Here is a 23,593-nt window from a genome sequence, read left to right as displayed (position 1 = left end):
AGTATGACTAAACCTTACATTTTAAGTTCTTGTTGGCTTTTCCATGCGCCTGCATGGTCCCATTGTATTAAGTGCAATATTACAAAAAAAATAAACAGAATTTGGTCTTCTGTGATCTTTTAAGCATTAAGCCCACTTCTTGCCCTTTCCTTCTCCTTTAGCCTCACTCAGTGGACCTCATCCCCCACCCACTGTCTTGGTTTCTTCCTTGATCTTGTTTTCTCTCATCTATGTCGGAATTCTCTAATTCCCCCTTCCCTCTTTCTGACTACCATTTCCTCTCCTTCGTTCTGTCATCCTTCCCTTAACCCCCCGCCTAAATCCACCCTCACTACGCGCACAATTGATGCTCTAAACCCTACCTCTTTCTCCTCTTGTCTTGACATCCTCTCTCCCCTCTTCCTACTTTAGTCTGCCCTGACCAGATGACCTCTCTACAACCTCTCCCTCACCACTGCTCTGGATGCTTATGCCCCAGCCTCTTCCGTCAACCACCGCCATCGACTACCTCAACCTTGGCACTCTAAATTTACCCGCTTCCTTCAGAAGTGCATTTGCACTGCTGAACGCCTCAAGGAAATCTCGCTTCCTGGCCGATTTCCTTCACTTTAAGTTTATCCTCTCCTTTTATAGTTTCTCCCTCTCCCATGCCCATTAATCCTTCTTTAAGTGCCTCATTTCTTCTCAGTCCTCCAATCCCTGCCGCCCCTTTGCCATGTTTAACACTCTCCTCTCCCTCTCTGCCGCCGACTTAGTCTCAATTTTGGGGATTAGAAGGAGGCTATCAGACTGGACATCTCCTCCTTGTCTAACGCTCAAGCCACAGTCCTAGTTCCACCTTCCTCCAACAACCAACTCTGATGCTCCTTCCGCCCCACATCGAGTGAGGAAGGCTACTCTCTTTCTTTCTTCTGCCCCCTCTACCTGCCAACTGAATCCCATCCCATCCCTTCTCATCTCCTTCGCTCCCTCTACCCCACTGCCTGCTCCCATCTTGCATACTTCTTCAATGTGTCACTCGCCACTGGCATTGTTCCCTCCTCCTTCAAACACACCCTTATCTCCCCCATTCTTAAGAAATCCAACCTTGACTCCACCTCTCTTGCTAAATACTGCCCCATTTCACTTATCCCCTTTGCTTCCAAACTACTTGAGTGGATTGTCTGAAACCACCTCTCCAGTCACCTCTTGGCTAACTCACTTCTCGACCCACTCCATTCTGAATTCCGCCCCCTCCACCCCACTGAAACCGCCCTGGCCAATGTTACTAATCCTCGTCTTGGCCAAATCCACTTCTCTCTGCTCATTCCTTTGAACCTCTCTGTGGCATTTGACACCTTGGACCACCCCCTCCTTCTGCAGACCCTTCTTTCTCCCTGCCTCTCTGGCACTGTCCTCAACTGGTTCATCTCTTACGTTGCCAACCGCTCCTTCTCTGTTTTCACTCCTGACTCATCCTCACCTCCCTCCGCCCTCCCCGTTGGAGTCACTCAGGGCTCTGTTCCTGTCCCTCTTATTTTCTCACTGTACACTACCTCACTCACCCCCCCCCCCCCTCTCACGCTTTTGACTGCCTTTTTGCTGTCTCCTCCTGGATGTCTTTTCTCAAAAAAAACATTACTATTACTGAACTCATTGTTTTCCCTCCGTTTAAATTCTCTCCCCACCGGGATATATCCATCACCGTTAATAGCGCCACCATCTCCCCTCTCTTTTGCCTCCCACATTCAATCTCTGCCCAATTCTGTCGCTTCCAACTACAGAATATTGCCCACATCCGGCCCTTCCTCTCTCAGGTTGCCGCCAAAACCATTATCCACGCTCTCATTATTTTCCGTTTCGATTACTGTAACTTTCTCCTCATCTTCTTCCCCCACTCCCATTTCACCCCCTTTGCACTAATCTTAATGCGGCTGTAAAACTTGTCACGCCACTCTTTCTCTGCCTTGCCTTACACTGGCTCCCTTTCCCCTACATAATCCTCTTTAAACTCCTTACCGTCACCTACAAGGTCCTCTCCCTTTCCAATGCCCATTTTATTGCTAACCTCCTCTCCATCCACACTTCCTTCGGTTCCCTGCGTTTGGCCAGTGACCGTCTCCTCTCCTCCGCACTGATTACCTCATCTGCTGACAGAACTCAAGACTTCTCCTTTGCTGCCCCCCTCCACTGGAACAACCTCTCTCCCTCCATTCGTCTGTCCCCTAATCTTAACACCTTCAAACAGGTTCTCAAAACCCATCTGTTCATCAAGGCCTAGCCATCCACCTAACCTTCTCCATCCTTGTTCTGCTCACCTCCCACTTCTCTGCCTCCTCTTGCACTTGATCCCCTCTCATGCCTACTGTCTATTTTCACTCCCTTTAATATGTAAGTTCTTATGAGCAGGGTCCTCTTCCCTTCTGTCTCAACACCATTTTTTCTTCTCCTACATTACTGTACTTGTTATGCTTGGAGCTATTGGAGTCTTGATTATACTCTCTTTACTCTGTACTGTTGTGCTGCGTTTGGTCTACTGTTTGTACTGTATTTTGTATGGCATTGCGGAAACATTGTGGCGCCATATAAATAAATAAAAATAATAAAGGGGCGGCCTAGCGCTATTAGAAAGCTAGGAACTCCCCTTGGTGTAGCCATGTACCCATTGGGATGCTGACCTGCATCCATGATGACACACACGTCTCATTTTGCCAACTGTTCCGCCTGGAAGGATTAGAGTGTTGAGAGGTATGTATTTGGAAAGCTTTCAAAACGGATACTTTCCCTAGACGCTAAAAAAAAAATTAAAGGTAAATTCAAAAAAACATTTCTAGTTTGCATAAATAGGCACAACATCAATTTCCCCGAATTCTTGGGATTTAGGGCTTTCTGGATAAGGGCTTTGTTTTTTTTGTAATGTACTTTGCAGCATCACACTTCATGAAATTATTTAGCAGTGTTCCTCACAGTGACTGCAATAATGCAACAATTAGTGAATATATTTTTTCATGAACAGAAGCAATTACTTTTTTTACTTTTTTCTTTTTTTCTTTTTTCAAGAGCTCATTTACCAGTATATTAATTAAAATGTCATATTCAATATTAATAAAGTGTTATATTTGAAGGAACATAAGCTTAAATGCAATCTGCTTTTATATAATATGAACTTTCAAAAAAAACCTCAAATAAGTTTCGATTCCGGACAGGCGCTATCTGTGAAATTTGTATATTTTTCATATGTTTGAGTGAGTTCCCTTTTTAGTTACTTTGGTTTTCTCCCAAAAAGCTCCAATGGGACAGGGACTAATTTGAATGAGTCAATATTCTCTATAAAGAAGGTAGTAATATGGTGATGCTGTATAAATAAAAACTGATAATTCAGGAACCTTTCAGAACTGAAGATTTTTAAGATGAAGTTGTGATTGTGGACATGGAAGATGGCACCAGATGTGCTGGTTTGAGTATATTAGGAAAAAAGTATATTAGGTGCACCTTGGGTTTTTATGCTCATAACTTCAGTGGGGGAGAAAAGGCCCAACACACAATCTGTTGATCTGTAAACTGCAGTCCTATGTTCAATAACAAACCATTGAACAAAGTTGACATTTGTTGATGCAACTTAAGCAGATTAAAGAATGACTGTAATTAGTCAACCAACATCTGGGTACAGCATGTTGTACCTCATCATGGATGGGTGATGGTAGCTGGTGATGTCACATGGTACCAGAACACACACACCAGGGTGGTGAAAGAACAATAGCTGGTCTGATGTATCCCACTTCTTGTTCTCTCTCTCTGATTAGTAGAATAGAATATAGTGATTACCGCCAGGGCTGCCATCAGAAATTGTGAGGCCCAGTACCAATGAAAAGGCGGCTTGAATTCTTCATCTTCTCCTCTTGGCTGTACCTCTTGGCTCCTCTGTTGTTCACCAAGACGTTATGACATCAAGCGCGATGCTTCTCGACAGAGAGGATGAGGTGGGAGCTGGAGACAGGTGCCGCCTTCAGTACGGAACTGCACCGGGCTCCCCATGGGAGAGGGGGCCCGGGTCATGTGCTCCCCCTTAATTAGGATGAAGGAAAGCTCACTGCCGCTGGGTTCATTGGTGGTCCTCCTGGTGAGTCTGGGACCCATACATCAGTGCTGCCCGTACCCCCCTGATGGCGGCGCTGATAACCCCATGGGTCCATAGAACTGTCCAGTGGAGGATGGTAATAGCGGTGTAATGGTGTGCAGGGTGTTGTTATGGCACACAATGGCTACCTTAATAGGAGTACAGCAGTGTTCAATTACCACAGGTTATATGAACGTTGATGCCGATCATGGCACCAGTGTAGCCATCTGTGAATGGTCCTTTTCAGCAAGATCATGTTCCAAGAACATGACAGTGACCTCTGCTCATTAGTGGCCTCCCCGATTTCCAGACCTCATCTGTGGGACGAGCTGAAACAAGCACACATTGAAGTGACTAAAACGCCAACATCTATGTGCTGCTGCATCAACACCTTACACCATGGGCAGGCCAGCTCTAGGTGATCTGAGGGAACAACTTGCTATTGAGTAGGTGCACCTAAAATGTGACCACTGTAAATATAGTAGAAGACCTCTCATCTTCTGTCACATAATTTGGTTAACGTTATAAAATGCCTCTAAACACGGCTCTGAGATGCAGCAGCCTTACAGGAGCTTCGGTGTAACTTATACAGCAGAATAGTGCTGTGTTTATTATTACCTATCCTCTGTGATAAAAGCTGGAAGGATGCCGTATGCAGCCTTTATGCCACATAGTTAATATTTGTGGACTGTCATAATTGGGAAAGTAAAGCAACATAAAAGCTGGCAGCTTATGAATATGATGTCTGTGTAGCAGGTTTGCAATTTGCATCATTACTTTCCAAAAGTAGTTATTACCCTGAATGCATGTAAATTAGCTGGTTACCGTGTAACATAAAATGCTGATCTGGTTCATGTGTACTCAGACATGTCGCCTTATTGGGTCCTGACAGAGATTATACATAATTTGCTGTCATTTAAATGCTGCTAGACCTTAAGCATCATCGTCTTTCGCTTTCTCTTCTAAAAGAAAAACAGGGGGATTTGTCATCTACAGCTGAATTAGTCTTATTTTTTTTTTTTTTTTTATGCAGTTTGTTTTTATTGAATGTACAGCAGATGAACCATAATACAAAAGTCATATGAGAACATCGCAGTCCATCAACCAACAGTAATTGACACAAACCGTAAAGACAAATAATACACAACAGACATGAGAGAGAGGAACAAGAAGGAGAGAGGAGGGGTCTCCTCCAGGTGTTTTATCAGCTTTGTGAGCGCAGGAGCGCCCAATGGAAATGTATACAGAATGCCTATCATACAGATTACTGAATTAGTCTTTTTACACCATTTACCCTATGGACAAATGTATTAAATTTGTTTAAAATGCTGGCTTTTTATTAATTATTATTACTTGCATAATATCTCTGTCTGTGGAGATCTTTTAGTTATTGACTACGGGCCTGATTCATTAAGGATCTTAACTTAAGAAACTTCTTATTTAAGTCTCCTGGACAAAACCATGTTACAATGCAAGGGGTGCAAACTAGTATTCTGTTTTGCACATAAGTTAAATTCTGACTGTTTTTTCATGTAGCACACAAATACTTGATAGCTTATTTGTACACTGAAATTTAAAGTTGATATTTGTGTGCTACATGAAAAAACAGTCAGTATTTATCTTATGTGCAAAACAGAATGCTAATTTGCACCCCTTGCATTGTAACATGGTTTTGTCCAGGAGACTTAAATAAGAAGTTTCTTAAGTTAAGATCCTTAATGAATCAGGCCCTACACCTCTAAATATAAAAGGTCTCCTGCAGTCTCTACACAATTTAATGAAATAGAGGCCATGACAAGCAGGCTCCATTATTTTACCACAATGCCCCCATTTTTAAGAACACTTAAAAGTATTTCCAAACAGGTCACATGGTGAGGCCTCAGATCTCCTTTTATAGAAAGACTTCTGCCTGCATCTATAGACAAATGCACACTCCTTGAAAAATCATTAGGTAGAAATTGAATAGAGCACAACATAGCTGGGCTCATGAGTTTAATTCCCTTCCAGAACCTGATTTGTCTGGGGTTTGTATGTTCTCCTGTGTTTTGCTTGGGTTTCCTCCAGGTGCTCCAGTTTCCTCCCACACTCCAAAAACATACTGGTAGGTTAATTGACTGCTGAGTTATCTGGACCCGTATATATGTGTATGTGCTTGTGTAGCAGGGAATTTAGACAGAAAGCTTCAATGAGGAGGGACAGAGTAAATGTGCAATATTCTCTGTAGAGCTGCATAATATAGTAGTGCTATATAAAAAACAACAATGCAAATACAGTATTTCCCCATGTATATGACGTTCTACTGTATAAGACGCACCTGTATAAATCATGTGAAAAAATTGGGGGGTATTCAATTGTTTATTTTAACGCGCTAAAACAAAAAAAAACGAGCGCTCTAAAAATATTACCGTTAATACGGTAATTACTTGCTAAATTTCATCTCGCAGCTCCCTGAGCAGCGAGCTGAAATTCAGCCCGCTGGCAGCGAGTAAGTACCATATTAACTGTTTACGCGCGCAAAATTACCGTATAATATGAAGTTTTTTTCGAGCGCTCGTTTTTTTTTGTTTTAGCGCGTTAAAAGAAACAATTGAATACCCCCCATAGACTTTTGCAGAGTAATTGGTGACTGCAAAAAACATAATCCTCAATTTTTTCAGAGTAATTGTGCAGCGGGTACAGAGAGGAGAGACAGAGTTCTAACCATATTGCTAATTCTGCCTTATCCTGTCAGATGCTTCCTCTGTCCGGTAAAGTCGTCTTTCTTCTGTCCATTCTGATACTGGAAAGTCGCTTACCGTCCACTTCCCGATGACCGGATGTCCAATCAGGACTCTGACAATGTCCTGATTGTACAAAACGCCAAATGCAGAAAGTGTGCGTTCCAACTGCGGTTCATGCACCACATCCGGTCGTTGCGAAGAGGACGGTAATTGACTGCTGACAGGGTAAGTGCTACTACCACTGTATAAGACGCACCCAGTTTTAGACCCAAAAATTTTTGGGGGAAAAGGTGCGTCTTATACATGGGGAAATACGGTAATGTATATGGCTTTACATGTTCTAAAACACTACAAATCCGAAAACAACACAGTGTAAATTTAATGGCCTGACTTACACTTCTAGTAGCCAATAAGACCATGTCAATGTTTCTATCAAATCTAATTACTGTCAGCTTAAAAGGAAAGAGTCACCATAGACTAGTATACATGTGAACGATTCCTGCAAGGGGGGAGAGTGGAGACAGTTAGTTAGAATTTGTAGGCTTGCCTCTAGTCCTAAAATATTCCAAACATCCCCCCAAACGTTACTAGTGGCTAAAGTCAGATACCTGTTGCTTTAAATAGAAAATACATTTTTCTCGCATGTTCAGACATGACTGAGCTTAATAATACACAGACACCACCTCCACAAAGTATTAAATAACGTACAATATATATTGTGTGAGTGTCGCGTTAAATGTACAAACTGAACAGGTATTTCAGCACCCACAGAGAAGTTTTATGTATACTGATCTATACTTTGGATCCAATAGAGGAACCAGGTAGGCTGGACAGGTGGGGGTTGCGTTTGAGTCCAAAAGGAGTAATGTGTGGTATGGGAGCCAGTGCTGCAGGCTTTCCCATCCTCCGTGACTCGGAATACAATTATGTGAGTGCACGCACGTGGAATAGATTTGCATTAGTGAAGTTCAGACAGTGCGGCAAAAAAAATGTAGAGACAGTTTCCTTTCTCATACTTACTGCAAATTGAAGAAATAAATCATTGGATATCTCATTATATTTCTCCTTGCATACTGCGGTGGAATTTAAATTGCCTTTTGTTGAAGCACCACCAAACGGCTCTTCCTTATCATACCAAGTACAGATGGCTTAAGAACAGAAGAGGGTGATAGGGCAGCACTCTTACTCTGGCATCCACTTTACCCGAACTATACAGTCTCCCTTTGTGCTCTAATAGTTTTGTAAATTGTAAGTAAGGAGAGCGACCTCCCGCGATCACAGGGCCGTTAGAAGTTATGTTGGGCTTAATTATTCCAGCTTAATAAGTTTTTTTTTTTGTCTGCATAATTAACAATGAACGTATCTCATGCATTAGATGGCGGCAGACTGTTGTAATCTTCGTTAAGGAGCATTATGAAGTTTTTCTTTTCTGCTCATTTTGACAAACTGTATTATTGTATCCACTTGCTACACTCAATTATAGCCTAATGGTTTCCACGACTGGAGTGGTGAATGTTGTTCTACTGGGCTTGGTGACTCACTATGGCTGCAGCCATTCTGGGGGAGGGGGAAGATAGTAAAAAAATGTTTAATGCTTTTGTAGAGGTCACATTTGTTTTCCATGTAAAGGGTATCTTCAACGCCCCAGGATTCTTTTGACGGATAAATTTGTTTAGTTGTGTTACCTTTGGGTATGACAAAAGGTGTGGTGTTGTGTCTAAAAGCAACAAATCTGTCTGGACAGTAGAATGCTCCTAACTGCGAAGTTCTCTTAGATGTTGCTGACCCCGTCCCAGACTAAAGAGGGCAACAAGCACTACCGGGTCTATCCCAGGCAGTGATTGTTGCCTCTTTATTAACAACTTTATATCAAACTTGCCAACTCTCCCGGAATATCCGGGAGACTCCCGAAATCTGGGTCAGTCTCCCGGACTCCCGGGAGAGTCGGCAATTCTCCTGATTCCCGGCCGACTGTGGAAAGTAAATAGAGGGGGTGGGGCTTATTGACATCATGGGCACGTCATTGTGGCCCCGCCTCCTAGTTTCATTGGCCCGAAAAGGGTTGACCGCTTTGGGGGCGGGGCTAACAGCGTGATTCTTCGAGCCCCACCCCCACACACCCACCTGCCTCCCGGGACACAAGCTGCCAATGTTGGCAACTATGCTTTATATCTCCTGAGGATCGTAGGCATTACACTGTAGGTCTATGGCCTTTTTCAGTCTTGTAATTGTATTGGACGTGGCATTCCAAAGTTTTATTTAGCAGTATGTAAAAAGTAGGGTTGAAAATAAATAAATATATATATATATATATATATATATATAATACACACACACACACATCTAAAAATCCCTATGAAAATGTCTGGGTGTAACGTGCTTGTGTTGTCGCTGCGTCATAGCAGTAGCACATTTTTTTCTTCACTGCCAGATAAGACAATGGGAATGTTCATTGTTGCATTCAATTCTAATTATATCCTGTTACTCCTTCCATACTGGGCACACACACAGCAGTATGTATTCATATTTAAGTGCCCTCCTCTGTAATGCTTCACAAAATGTTTTTATGTTCCCCCTTAGATAGGAGCTGAGGGTATTTTGTGAGCTCTATCAGTTTACTTGGAATGGAACATAAGAATATTAAGGGTGCACAGCTTTCATGTTCTACATCATTGCACACGATGTTGTTTACTGCACTCTCCTAGATAGATAGATATATAGATAGATAGGGAAATAGATATAGATAGTCGATAATAAAAAACATGTATTTGTTATTTTTTATAATGAAACACTATATTTTTTAATAACTACAAAATATAGGATTGGATTTTCCCCCCGGTCTCATTTGGAGGTGTAGATTTGACACGGTTTATTGTGATATATAAATATCACATGCTTTTTTTATCGCATGTACTATACTATTTATATGTTTCCTACTTATTTTTATGCACTTTGTTATAGACTGTATATTTTCAAAACTCTAAAATACAAGATTCATGCAACAAGTATAATTGTAACCTATTCATTTTAATTACAGGAAAAAAGACTAAAAGAAAAGGCAGCCAGAAGAGCAGCAAGCAAGAGAGGGGGAGAGGTAAGAACATGGTTTCTGGAACAGTGATACTTGTCCTGTCAATTGGAAAAGTATTTGTTATGCATTAAGCACTGAAACTAGAGTCAGTGTCCGCTTACTTTTATATATTATGCAACATTTGATTTAAATTCACATGAAACACCTTTCCACGGGCTGTCCCCTCTTCAATCCATTATGCAGTTGCCACCTGGCTTGTTCACTTCACCAACCAAACATCCGCAACCTCCCTCTGCTGTTCTAAGTGCTATATTTAAGCAAGAAAGCCATTAACAGTCTGTGCCAAACTAAATATTAATCTGTTACAGGTCCTCTTAAGTTGAGTACCAGACATTTAATGCATGTGGAAACCCTTCACCAGGGAAGGCTGGGTGATTGGCATGCTGATTAAGCTGTGTATCATACCTGTTAACATGCTAATTGTAGTCCCTGTTTCCATGTGCGCTGTTGTCTCTCTAGACCAGCCGGAAGTGCCGATGGAGAAGGTACAGAGTATGGGGTATTTTATTTTCCTATGGGCTTTAAAAAGGACCATCCTATTGTTAACTGTAGACTATTCTACTATGCTAAAAAGTTGCCATGTCTGTTTTCTCTGTCAGTAGTCTAGACCTGGTGCAGAAGCTGGAAGCATTGAGGTTTGAGGCTGGTATTCGAGAGCCAAAGCTCCGTCCGCTCCTATCAGTGCACAAAGCTGAGAGTCTCAATGCCCAACTCCCACCTTTTAGGTGGAAAATTAGATATTAGTGAAGGTCATCCTATTGTCTGTGACACTTTGTAACTTGCGATTTCTCCCTTATACTGAGTTAATGTATTTTCAGAAGTGCCTTGGGTGACACATACAGATGTAGAAAGCATTAAACTAACATTCATCACAGCATGACTTGATATCTGCAATGCACATTGACTTTTAGGAAATACCTTGATGAAATGTAATTCCCTCCTATACATTTGTCCGCCACCAGAGAGCATCTTGTATTGTGCATGTCGGGTGAAATCAAAAGTATGCAGTGTATTTGTACTGTGCTTTGTGAATCAAATGATCATGGTCGTGTCTGTGAATCGGAAGAATGTGTAGTCTGAGCGGAGATGTCAGTCACTTGCTGGAAAAAATAGTGGAGACCTACAAGTGAATGACATTTACCACGACTTAGACCACATATTATGTTCTAAATGATCCACTCTATGCAGTGTAGTATGTACACTAGTGATAAGTTGATTAGGGACAGAGAAAGTGTTGTCACTTTATAAATGAAAAAATATAAATAAACTGTAGTAATAAAATAACTGACCACAATAGGTTACAATCAACAGTACAAGTAGCACATTCAGCTTAGCCTGTGGCTTATGCACTGGGTTCAACATACAAGATCTGCCCAGTGCTGGCCACTCGCAGCCTACATTAAGCAGTTAGGTAGCTACTTAGGCCAATTTGATTGGAATTTGGACATTGGTTCCATCTCCCACTGTTGCGCCAAGTGGCATTATTGCCCTTGTGTGGCCAGCTTAAGCAGTACTGTATACATATAAATTGTCAACCTGTGGATGGTTCGTGGATCTAAAAGTTCTAGCATGTCCGGAATTAAGCGACTTTATGATCCCACAACAATTAGACAACCGCTGGTTACCCAACCAGTATCAAATGAGCACTGCTTGCATACAAATTAGAATAGGTTATAGGATTTGTAAGGAGGCGTTGTTGTTAATTTTTATTTATAGGTCACCACAAGGTATCCGTAGCGCCGTACAGGGACAGACCGTATCGCAGTACAGGGTGAGACAGCACGGTACAGTTAACAAGAAGCACAGTAACTCAGGAAGCTCAAAGTACAGCTAGAGGGGGTGGGGGAAAGGGATAGTCTGCATACGTTTGTAGACTGAGCCCAAAAGGTAGGGCGCAGATGACCGGTGAGAGCCCCAGAGGGATAAAGAGAGTAGAAAGAGGGGTCGAAGGGCAGAAGGACCTCAAGAAAGAGGCTAAGTAGCTGGAGAGCAGATTTATAAGTGGTGGAGAACAGGAGGAGAGGTGGCCCTGCTTGAAGGCGCGTACGTCTAATAGGAGGGCTGGACAGACAGAGACACAAGGGTGAGAGGAGGAAAGGGGGAGAACGGAGGCTGAGACGGGAAGAGAGGGGGAGAGGAGAACGACAAAGAGGGTAGTTAAGTGTGATACTGGAAGGAGGGTAGTTAAGTGGGAGACTGGAAGGCTTTTAAGAAAAGGTGGGTTTTTAAAGCCCGTTTGAAGCTGGACAAATTGGGAGATGTTCTGATGGAGCGGGGGAGCTGGTTCCAGTGGAGGGGGGCAGCGCGGGAGAAGTATTGGATACGTGTGTGGGAGGAGGTAACCAGGGGGGAAGAGAGGTGACGGTCATTGACCGATTGCAGAGGGCGGGATGGAGCGTGAATAGAGATGAGCTTGGAGATGTAGGGAGCAGTGGAGCTGGAATGTTGAATGTTGCCTATTCCTTATTTATTGATAGCACTTACCTATGTCTTAATAGGACTGGTTAAAAAAAATAGCATTAACATCTGTCACTTAGCATCCTCATATAGTTAACTATGGTATTACTAGTATTATTTATTAATGTTTCAGCTTTTAATGATAACATTACACATGGAAAAATCGCACTGCAGGGGCTTGGCAATGGCAGCAGATTCACCCAGTGTACGTCTGTAGGGTAAGATCAAACCCGATCATTACATGCCACGATGCATTGTAGAGTGCTACACGAGGCTATCATAGATGAGGTACTCACAATATAGTGTAATAATGGGCAATGCACTATGCAGAATGTCTCTGGTTTACACCTGTGTGGCTCGATGGTCTGCCCAGCGCACACCAAGGTGTGGGCCTGCTCTCTACTCAAAAGTGAGCATAAGTGTGCGGAAAGGCAGAAACATCTTTTTAGGTGCACTGTGTAAAAGGGTAAACTTCACAGTCCAACCTCCTAGCAATGTAATTACTAAATTAATCATGAGTGAGGAGACATTGGAAGAACTGATTTATATTAAATTTGGCACTTTTGTGTGTTTTGAAGCTTTGTTTTACTTTTGTACAAAGAACCCTAGAGATGAGCCTCTCTGACAAAGTGCCACTGCAAAGCATAAAATGCATCCACTTTATAATATAGGATGAGATCGTGCCTTCGACAGCTCAGAGCTAATGCAAGAACAAAGTCTTTTTGTAGGATGGAAAATGATATGCACCCTGTCTTACAGCGTTAGGCTCCTCTAATAAAATTCTATCCTATATACTGTTCTTGTAACCAGAAGCATCGGTACAAGGACTCACTCCTCCACCTCTCAGGCTCTCGGCCAATGAAAACCTCTGTTCATGTGCAAATACCTCCACCGTCTTGGTCCAAAAACTGTTATGTTTTGGCAGAAATGTAGACAGACATGTACACGTCAAGGTGTGTGGGAACTGCTAAAGAGGATTTTTGCGCTGTGACCTAGCTCTTTGACGCTTCATAAATGGAGTCCTGTGAATTGTATTTTCATTATGGCCTCATAAATGGTATCCTTAACATTAATGTTTTTCCACTATATGTTTTTGGTCATTAATGAGCGAATGGCGTAGAGTTGTACCTGTTCGATTGTTTAACATTAGGAGGTAATTTCTACAGATCCTAATTGCTGCACATCCTCCCTCTCTCCTACATTTGGCAAACTCTGGAGGTAAATGTATCAAGCTGCGAGTTTCCGGCGGGTTTGAAAAATGAAAATGTTGCCTATAGCAACCAATCAGATTCTAGCTTACATTTTGTAGAATGTACTAAAAAAAAAAATCTAGAATCTGATTGGTTGCTATTGGCAACATCTCCGCTTTTCAAACCTGCAGCTGGATTCATTTACCCCACTGAATTGTAACCTATTTTGTCCAGCTTTTAATGCCCTGTATTACGTGAAGTGGGTTCCAGTGTATCTTTGTAAGGTATAGTGATAGCATTGTCATTACCCATAATGCTTTCTTTCATGTTTTTTTTTTTTTTTCTTGCAGTAGATATTTCCATTATTCTGTCTAGAGATTACACCCACTGCATTGTTAGCCCTCTCACTGCCCATAATACTTTGAGCAATGCTGGGATAATTATCTATAGAGTTCTATTGAAATGGGAAATAATTAGGCTATCACAAGAGATAGAAGACTTGTTCAACTAACTATTAAGGAGCACTTTGTCTTGTTACAAAGGAGATATATGGAGTTTGGTAATGCAGTCAGTGAGAGGATTTATATAATGTTTCATAATTGAAGGAGAATAGAATACAGGTGGCTGTATTGTCGAAAAACACATTGAAAAAAAGTGTATTTTGCTCTTTGAGCATTAGAATTGTTTTCATTAACGTGACTTTAAAGTTTCCCTGCAGAGTTGTTTACTAATATGCGTAAATGGGTTTTGGGTTTCCATAGAACTCCAGTGTCATTTACTGATCAATAACGCTTGTGCACACTGCAGGCTACATCGAAATAAAAGAGAAGTCATCGTATTTCAGGAAATGTGTCCGCACAGGTCCATTTTTTTCCTTGGCTATCTGCATCAAAGCATGTTCAATAGACTTTAAGATTGATAATTTACTGTTGAGAGACTGGAAGTGCGGTGGTAGCTAACTCCTTACTGCTCAAAGGCTAGATGTGCAGGGGGTAAATCACAACTTACTGCTCAGAAGCTGGATGCAAAATCGGTATATCACCCCTTACTGCTCAGAGGCTGGATATACAGTGGTATATCACCCCTTACTGTTCAGGGGCTGGATATACAGTGGTATATCACCCCTTACTGCTCAGAGGCTGGATATACAGTGGTATATCACCCCTTACTGTTCAGGGGCTGGATATACAGTGGTATATCACCCCTTACTGCTCAGAGGCTGGATATACAGTGGTATATCACCCCTTACTGTTCAGGGGCTGGATATACAGTGGTATATCACCCCTTACTGCTCAGGGGCTGGATATACAGTGGTATATCACCCCTTAATGCTCAGAGGCTGGATATACAGTGGTATATCACCCCTTACTGCTCAGAGGCTGGATATACAGTGGTATATCACCCCTTACTGTTCAGGGGCTGGATATACAGTGGTATATCACCCCTTACTGCTCAGAGGCTGGATATACAGCGGTATATCACCCCTTACTGCTCAGAGGCTGGATATACAGTGGTATATCACTCCTTACTGCTCAGAAGCTGGATATACAGTGGTATATCACTCCTTACTGCTCAGAAGCTGGATATACAGTGGTATATCACTTCTTACTGCTCAGGGGCTGGATATACAGTGGTATATCACCCATTACTGCTCAGAGGCTGGATATTCAGTGGTATATCACCCCTTACTACTCAGAGGCTGCATATACAGTGGTATATCACCCCTTACTGCTCAGAGGCTGCATATACAGTGGTATATCACCCCTTACTACTCAGAGGCTGCATATAGAGTGGTATATCACCCCTTACTGCTCAGAGGCTGCATATACAGTGGTATATCACCCCTTATTGCTCAGAGACTGGCTGCACAAGCGGTAGAGCATATCTTACTGCTGAAAGGCTAGAAGGGCAGGCAGTTGATCAGACCTTGCTGCTCACGGACTGAATGGGCAGGCAGTTAATCAGACCTTGCTGCTCATGGACTGGAAGGGCAGGCAGTAGATCAGACCTTGCTGCCCACGGGCTGGAAGGGCAGGCAGTAGATCACACCTTGCTGCCCACGGGCTGGAAGGGCAGGCGGTAGATCACACCTTACTGCCCACGGGCTGGAAGGGCAGGCAGTAGATCACACCTTGCTGCCCACGGGCTGGAAGGGCAGGCAGTAGATCACACCTTGCTGCCCACGGGCTGGAAGGGCAGGCAGTAGATCACACCTTGCTGCTCAGAGACTGGTAGGAGATAGAGCAGGCAGCAAATGATTGCATAGCACTTAGAGACTAGAGGGGTAAACAGACCAGACCTTTACTTCTAAGAGAATAGACAGTAGATGACACTTTACTGCTCAAGCACAGTTTGATCAAGTAGTTGATCAGACTTTATTGCGCTCATACAGGAAGTACAGGTAGTGCCTGAAATTCCATAGTATGAATACATGATCACGCAGTAACAGAATGGTTCATGCCTTTTGCTAAATCAAAGCATTACTTGTGGGACAGTTATTTATTATACAGTAAGTAGCGGTGTTGGAAAGGTGGTGTTTCCCATAACAATCAAGCAGATTATTTGTATTTTTGGTTAAACAGGTTTGCAATTGATGGCAAAAATTGTTGGTTTTTTTTTAATAGCTAATCTGGGGAACAGTTTTCATAAATGTCCCTTGACATGTCTTATTATAAAATGTTACTCTGTAATGACAAATTTCTGAAATCTCAAGCCATGAAAGGACAAGGTAGGGAACCATGTACAGGAGATGTCAGAATACAATTGATTGAAATCCACAAGAACAATTTGTACTTAAAATATATTTCTTTTTGTTGAGGTACAGGAACTTTACATATATGTTTTTGAATGTTACACAATGTATTTTTATGTTTGATCAATTTGTATTTATGATTTCAAAGTTCTTTAAGGGTATCAAATGACACACATCCCAATTTAGTATATTGGAATACATATTGTCAGTATGAGGAATTGAGGCGCATGTAGAACTTAAGTCTTAAACTTTTGTTTTGATGTCTGACTTGTTCCAGAACATTACCAAGCTCGGTTGATAAGATGGTAAATGTATCCAAGGAAGGATAATTTACTTTCTTTGTTGTAGCTAGATAATGGCATTTTACTCATGCCATTTGCTTAGAGTGTGCAATATAGAGAACAATGCTTTGCTCCATCTACCTAGCCTTTAAGAAATTGCAGCTCTACCTCAACACTTGCCAGCAGTTAAACCCAGCGATTCTATCTGTTGTCATTGGATTAAACTTCCTCTTAGGAGCACTGGCTTGTACATGCCATTCTGCAACTTCTTAAAACTATCCTTCTGTTTTCCTCCTTTGCTTTTCAGCCATGAGATTCTATAATCGTAAACAGTGTTTTTGGAATTTGAGGCATTTCAGCAATGATGTATCATAATGGAGGGGATTTACAGAGGTAGCTCATGGATGTCAGTTGCTCATTCATACTCAGTGCTAATTAACTTGTAACGATGCTATTGCTATATACAGCGATCAGCCACAACATTAAAATCACGGACAAGTGAAGTGAATAACATGGATTCTCATTACAGTGACACCTGTCAACGGGTGGGATATATTAGGTAGCAATTGAACAGTCAGTTCTTGAAGTTGATGTGTTGGACACAGGAAAAATGGGCACGTGTAAGGATCTGAACAACTTTGACTAAGGCCAAATTGTGATGGCTAGACGACTGGGTCGCAGCATCTCTAAAATGGCAGATCTTTTGGGGTGTTCCCAGTATGCATTGGATAGTACCTTCCAAAAGTAGCCCAAGGAAGGCTAATTACTGAACCGGTGACAGGGTCATTGGCGCCCCAGGCACATTAATGTGCGTGGGGAGCGAAGGCTGGCATGTCTAGTCCAATCCCACAGAAGAGCTACTGTAGAACAAATTTTGGAAAAAGTTAATGCTGAACATGACAGAAAGGTGTCAGAACACACAGTACATCGCAACCTGCAGTTTATTGGGCTGCGTAGCTGCAGACCTGTCAGAGCGCCCATGCTGACCCCCGTTCACAGCCGAAAGCGCCTACAATGGGCACGTGAGATCCTAAACTGGAAAATGGTGCAATGGAAGAAGGTGGCCTGGTCTGATGAATCACGCTTTCTTTTACCTCATGTGGACGGCTAGGTGCATATGTGTCATTTACCTGGGGAGGACATGGCACTAGGATGCACTATGGGATGTAGGCAAGCTGGCGGAGGAAGTGGGCAATGTTCTACACCTGGCATTCATGAGGTTGTTACTTTGATGCGTACCAACTACCTAAACATTGTTGCAGACCAAGTACAACCCTTCATGGTAACTGTATTCCCTGACAGCAGTGGCCTCCTTTAGCAGGATAATGCCCCCTGCCACTCTGCAAAAAATGTTCAGGAATGTCATGAGGAACATGACAATTTGTTTAAGGTGTCGACTTGGCCTCCAAATTCCCCAGATCTCAATCCGATAGAGCATCTGTGGGATGTGCTGGAAACTAAAGTCCGAGCCACGGACCTCGCAACTTGGAGGACTTAAAGAATCTGCTGGTAATGTCTGTGTGCCAGATACCACAGGCCACCTTCAGAGGTCCTATGGAGTCCATGCCTTGACTGGTCAGAGCTGTTCTAGTGGCTTAAGGGGGACATGCACAATATTCATGTTCAATCAATTTTAATGTTGTGGCTGATTGGTGTATTGCAAACTATGTGGAACAAGAGGCATGCTGATTTGTTTTAGGAAAACCTTTAACTCCAAAGTAGCTTTTGGAGAATAATAAAGAATTATAACTGTTGTGATCAGGCATTATATAAGCATGTGGAGTGGGACCCATTGCTTGTGCAACATCCAGAGCCAATGGTTGTCTTAAAGGAGCTCGAACGTCAACATTTTTCCTTTTATTCTGTTTGCAGTTTAGTAAATAGGAATAAGAAAGTGAGGTTCTCCTATCTGCAGAAGAGAAGGGGAGTGGTGGAGATGAAGGTGGGAGGGTCAGAGTTTTTAGCATGCACATGAGGAAAAGTTCTTGCATGAAAAGAAAGCAAGAACAATCATAGTTCCTAGTGGTGCCATTTTCTGAAATACCAGCCAGTAGGCATTTACCAGTGTAACTTAGAATTATTTTTCTATATGTTAATTATTTCCGCATATAATGTGCAAACCCCCCACACCTATGCACTGGGCAATTCTCTCCCCTCTGTGCACCCAATTATAGCCCCTTCACTCCCCTGTACATTCCATGCCCTATACTGCATGTGATGAGTGACCAGCTCTGATTGCCAATTAGTGATTGAGCTTACTGCAGAATTCTGTTACCAGAGAACACCTGCAGTTGCCCAGTCAGATTTGCAGCCCCCTCCATAAAGAACCACTGCTCTATAGTGCCACCCTGTGGTCAAGTGCTGAAGTTGAATACTAGCATCACTTCAGTACTAGGCAATAGCCAAGAGAGTATTTGTTATTTGGTATAAAGGAGCCCACAAAACTACTTTGAACTATTCCTTTAAAATAAACTTCTCAAGCTGATATGCCTTGTCCTAAAATAATCTGAGACATATAACTGCAAGTTTCATCCCATTGATTTTAAGTACTTGGAAGAGCAGGTTTGTGGATCGTTTATATAGTTCAGCAGGGCAGGGTGGCTGTTGTGACACAGAAACATGAAAAGATGCTTAATAGTGTCACCATGTCCCCACAATAAAACCAATTTGTCACCGGGGTGTCACCCTGTGAAATAAACAGTTGATGAACTGCCCAGAGACGATGTGGTGTTTTCTTTGAGTCAGTGAACAGGATCTTCTGGCTCAAAGTCCAATTTATTCTCTACTTTTATAATATGATAACATGTAGTCGGTGATGGGTCTCATCCCCTAATGTCTTTCAGGATAAACCAAAGAATTTAATCAACTTAGAGATGGAACAGTGTAGTGTTTAGTCTAATTGAGACACTAATTCTTAATGTCACCCCAACATTTACCAAAATGCTCTCGTTTAAGGACAGTATCATTAAATGTTACCTTTTGTTGGCCTTGTAAGTGTAACTATTTATAATGAAGTGTCTGCATGCAGACAGATATATAGATAAGTAATTGTTTTACTTGTTAACTCCTGCTCTGTCTCCCTCCCTTATTGTATTAACTTCATAGCTAATCCACCACGGCAAGCTTCTGTCTATACATGAATGCAGGCCCCACGTTACCATTGTCTGGGGCTCGCTGCCTTTGTCATACGCAAGTTCCGCCCTCACTCACATGAGTGGGACAAGTTGCTGCCTCCAATCAGATCTGCACACTCCTTTCCTGAAATATTCTGAGCGGTGATCATTCCCTTGATACTGATTGGCTACGGGTTGTTCTACCTCTGCTCATGTCAATACCTAGAACATGGAGCTGAGCAACAGGCGAAGAATGGAATAATGGTGCTTGGCCTGTAGGCAGCAGCACTTAAAAAACAATACTGGAAAAGTTTTTATTTAGTTAAGCTTATGGCTCTCACTTGTCCCTGTTTTTCAGGGTAGTCCTGCTTTATTTTATTTCTAGGTAAAAATCTGTAACATTGCTTATACATGCCTATTTCTAAGATCCGGGGGAAAAGTCATGTGTCATGGGGCAGGAGGAGGGCGTGATGACATTTCACGTCACCATAGCCCTGCCCCCACTAAAAACCCCTGAAATTCACGACATTGAATGGAGGGGGCGGAGATTAATGACGCAATTAAGCCTTGCCCCCTGCATTCACTGCCGTTAATTTCTCCAAATTTCGGGAGTTTTGCCTACTCTTCCGGGAGTCTGGGAGGACTCCCCAAAATTCGGGAGCCTTCCGGGAGAGTAGGCAGGTATGACATTGCTGCCGGATTAAGAGAACTAGCGAGAAACGTTTTCTATAGTTGTTTTTACATGTTGGACTCCAAAATGAGACATTCAGTGAATGTTTTTGGATTGAGCAAATGCAAGTTCAGAGAAGTTTCCCAATATTCATTTTCAACCCCCTAGAAACCTGTAAGAGGCCTTGTAGACATATTTGTATTATGGATTCAATAAATTTAAAGTCCTGCAATCATGATCTCTGCTTATTTTTCGCCTGTCCATGTTGTAGCCCTAAGATCATTTATTTAACCCTTTCCAGTAGGTAGACTGTGGATGTCTGTCATCCTAGAACTGATTCTTGCTCTGTAACTTATATGATTGTGAATGCTTTAACTTTGCAAAACATGTATTCTATACACCGTGCACAGTAAGGAGACCGGTGAGGCAGTATTTATCACTTGCTGCAGAATAGCATGAATCATGCAATCAAAACACATTTTCTTGCCAAAACAATATCCTTTTATTGAACAGTTACACAAGTGCTTATTCCCTACCAGGCTGTATAGTGACGAGCTTAGTGTGCTCTGGTGATCACAGAACAGATGTGGACACCAGTAGAGTCGCCCACTTATAAGGATATAAAAAAATATTCTCAATTGTAACCTTGGAAACCTCAAAATGCAACATTTTTTTAAAAAAAGATGCAAATTGGACTCCACATGATTATAATCTTCCATTTTATTTGTTTTTTTTCCTTTTTTAAATGTGGTGACTAATTTCTCATTACATAAGACCTGTAGGAAGTGTGCGTCCACAACCTGCTGCTTTGCCCTCCCCGTTGGGTACTTGCGCCAGAGCCTATTACGTGTGTATAAAAGTGGACAAGCGTTGTCATGGGATTTGTGGCTCTCCTCAGCTTCCCTCTGAAATGTCAGGGACTTTTAAAAGGGTCAGATTAACCTCTACTTGTCAGAACATCGAGTGGTTTGGAAATGTCAGGAACTGGCAGTGTGGTATTATGGAATATGCTTCATTTTCGGTGTATGGATTATTTTTTTTTGACTTTTTTTTTTTTGTTTCAGTTTTGTGTGTTTTAACAGCTTGCCCTTATCCTGTTTAACTTCATCATCTAGCATCATAGTTGCCTATTCTCTTGGAATATCCGGGAGACTCCCAAATTTCAGGCAGGTATCCTGGACTCCCGAGAGAGCAGGTGTTTCTCCCGCTCATTCCTAGTGAAGTGGGCAATACAGAGGCCTCAATGACGCAATTTGTGTCACTAGAGCATGGCATTGCTGCATCATGTCCCCCCACCTCTTGCTCTTGCCATCTGGCCATAAAGTTAGGCCTGTCCTGTGGGCTGAAAATCATGCCCTTAATCTTACATAATCATTCAGAACCAATGTGCGGAATGCTGGTACAGTATCCGGCTGTTTTTCAGGATTAAGGTGAGCATGCAACTACCTGTACAGGCGAGTGTCACATTCTCCTTGATACCCATGAATAGTTATACCCGCCCAGGAGATATCTAATGACGGTCAGTTTAGAGGATAATCTGTCATTATCTGTGGTCCTCGGCCCACTTTACATTTCCATCTGAATTTTCCCTTCTAGAATAACGATAGTGAAACACTGGCTTCTCTGGAGGACTATAGCTCACCCCCATCTGACTATAAATCCCAGTACGTGAACGTCTTCCTATTGCCTTTGATTTATCTAAGTGAAATAATTAACTCCTCCACAATGCATCCTGTAGTTATGTGGCAATGCATGTGTCCTAGAATAAACTAGTGAATTATCACTGCAAAGCAATATGAATATATTCATACAGCCACCGGCTATCACAACTGTTGTTCATGTCTTGCTGTAACCCTCAGCGGTTTATTTTAAGAAGACCTCCATCTTAAAACATAAACTAATATTTTTGGGTAGAGGTCCTAAGATTTAAAACAATGCAGCATTATACTTACCTTCAGTATGAAGTTCCGGGATCTCACGGATATCCTTGTACCCTCAAGCTGTCCAGTGCTGCTCTCTTCTCCACTTCGGTCGACTGTTTCCGGCACGCTGCCGTGACGTCGAAGCCTCTCTAACCCCATAAACCTGCTGTAAATGAAGAGTTCACGGGGGAAAGGAATCAACAACAGTGCTGGGTGTTTGAACCACGCTTAGTAGAATAGAAGAGAGCAGATTTAGTACAGGGGGTACACAGGATAGGAGGAACACAGCGCCGAAATGAAGAATAATTTGCATTCAATGGCTAACTCTTTCGGCAGCATCACTGCAACCTATATAGCCATCCAGGCTCTGTGTTTTCAAGTATAGACCAAGCAAGACTGGGCAGGGGCAAGTGGCTAACTGCGGGAGTCCCTGGGAAGCCACCTAAAGAGTTTACTAGTTTGTGAATAAGGAGCAGTATGTTTTCAAGCAGTAAGGAGACTGGAGTTCTTTAATGTATTTCAGCATATTTTACTTATCTAATTGACTATGAAAAAATAGCAGTTTAATTTATTTTTTTTGCATTGTGCTACTCGTTTTAATTTTTTCTCATTTTGACTCTTTACTCAGACTCCAAATGATATTGCCTGAATTGGAGGAATTATTCTCCAGAATTAATTTATGAACAGATAAGAGCTACATTTGGCTCTCCTAAAAGAAACACGATCAGCCAAAAACAGATTCATTTTAGCTTTGGGTATTCTCTGACGACTCAGAGAATTAAAATGTAGCGGACCAGCTTTTGCTGATATGAAACATTCTTGTGTTTGATTCGGCATCTCTGCCTCTTTATAAAGGGAAACAATTATATAAGTCACATTTAACTATAGAATAATGGCAATGAGTACATTTTACCCTGGTTGCACATTTACTATGTCTGTAGAAATTCTGTACTACATACATGTGCATGTATAAATTACATGGAATACACCACAATGCAAATATTAAAATGTTGTTAATGCTGAAGAGCTTACAATCATAATCAGTGTGAAGGAAGAAGACATGGATACAGAAGTTGGCAAAGCAGATCCATTAATGCAGTGGTCAGGGAACAGGGGTAAATTACCCCAAATAAGGTAAAATTGAAATTCCTGGGGGTAATGCTGCCAATTCACATGCTGTCAGTTGGATTGTAGACCCCTTTAAATGTGAAATTGCTGTTGTACCAGAAGAGCCACAGGGGTTGGCAGAGGCACTTCTTGAGCGTCGATGTAATAATGAAGCACGTATTGCATTTGAAAAC

The 23,593-nt window shown here is 42.1% G+C and overlaps 1 protein-coding gene across 1 annotated transcript in view; it reads left to right on the top strand.

Annotated features, from left to right (window-relative positions):
- Nucleotides 1–23,593, top strand: part of DDX10 (DEAD-box helicase 10) — a 179,786-nt gene that overhangs the window by 103,934 nt on the left and 52,259 nt on the right. Inside the window, exon 16 of the mRNA XM_075198896.1 lies at nucleotides 9,854–9,910. Within this exon, the coding sequence (XP_075054997.1) occupies nucleotides 9,854–9,910 (57 nt within the window). The remainder of the gene's footprint in view (nucleotides 1–9,853; nucleotides 9,911–23,593) is intronic.

The sequence above is a fragment of the Mixophyes fleayi genome, chromosome 2 (genome assembly GCF_038048845.1).
Source record: "Mixophyes fleayi isolate aMixFle1 chromosome 2, aMixFle1.hap1, whole genome shotgun sequence".
Lineage (NCBI taxonomy): Eukaryota > Metazoa > Chordata > Amphibia > Anura > Limnodynastidae > Mixophyes > Mixophyes fleayi.
Note: the sequence above shows the minus strand (reverse complement) of the source record. Positions and strands in the feature narration are given on the sequence as shown.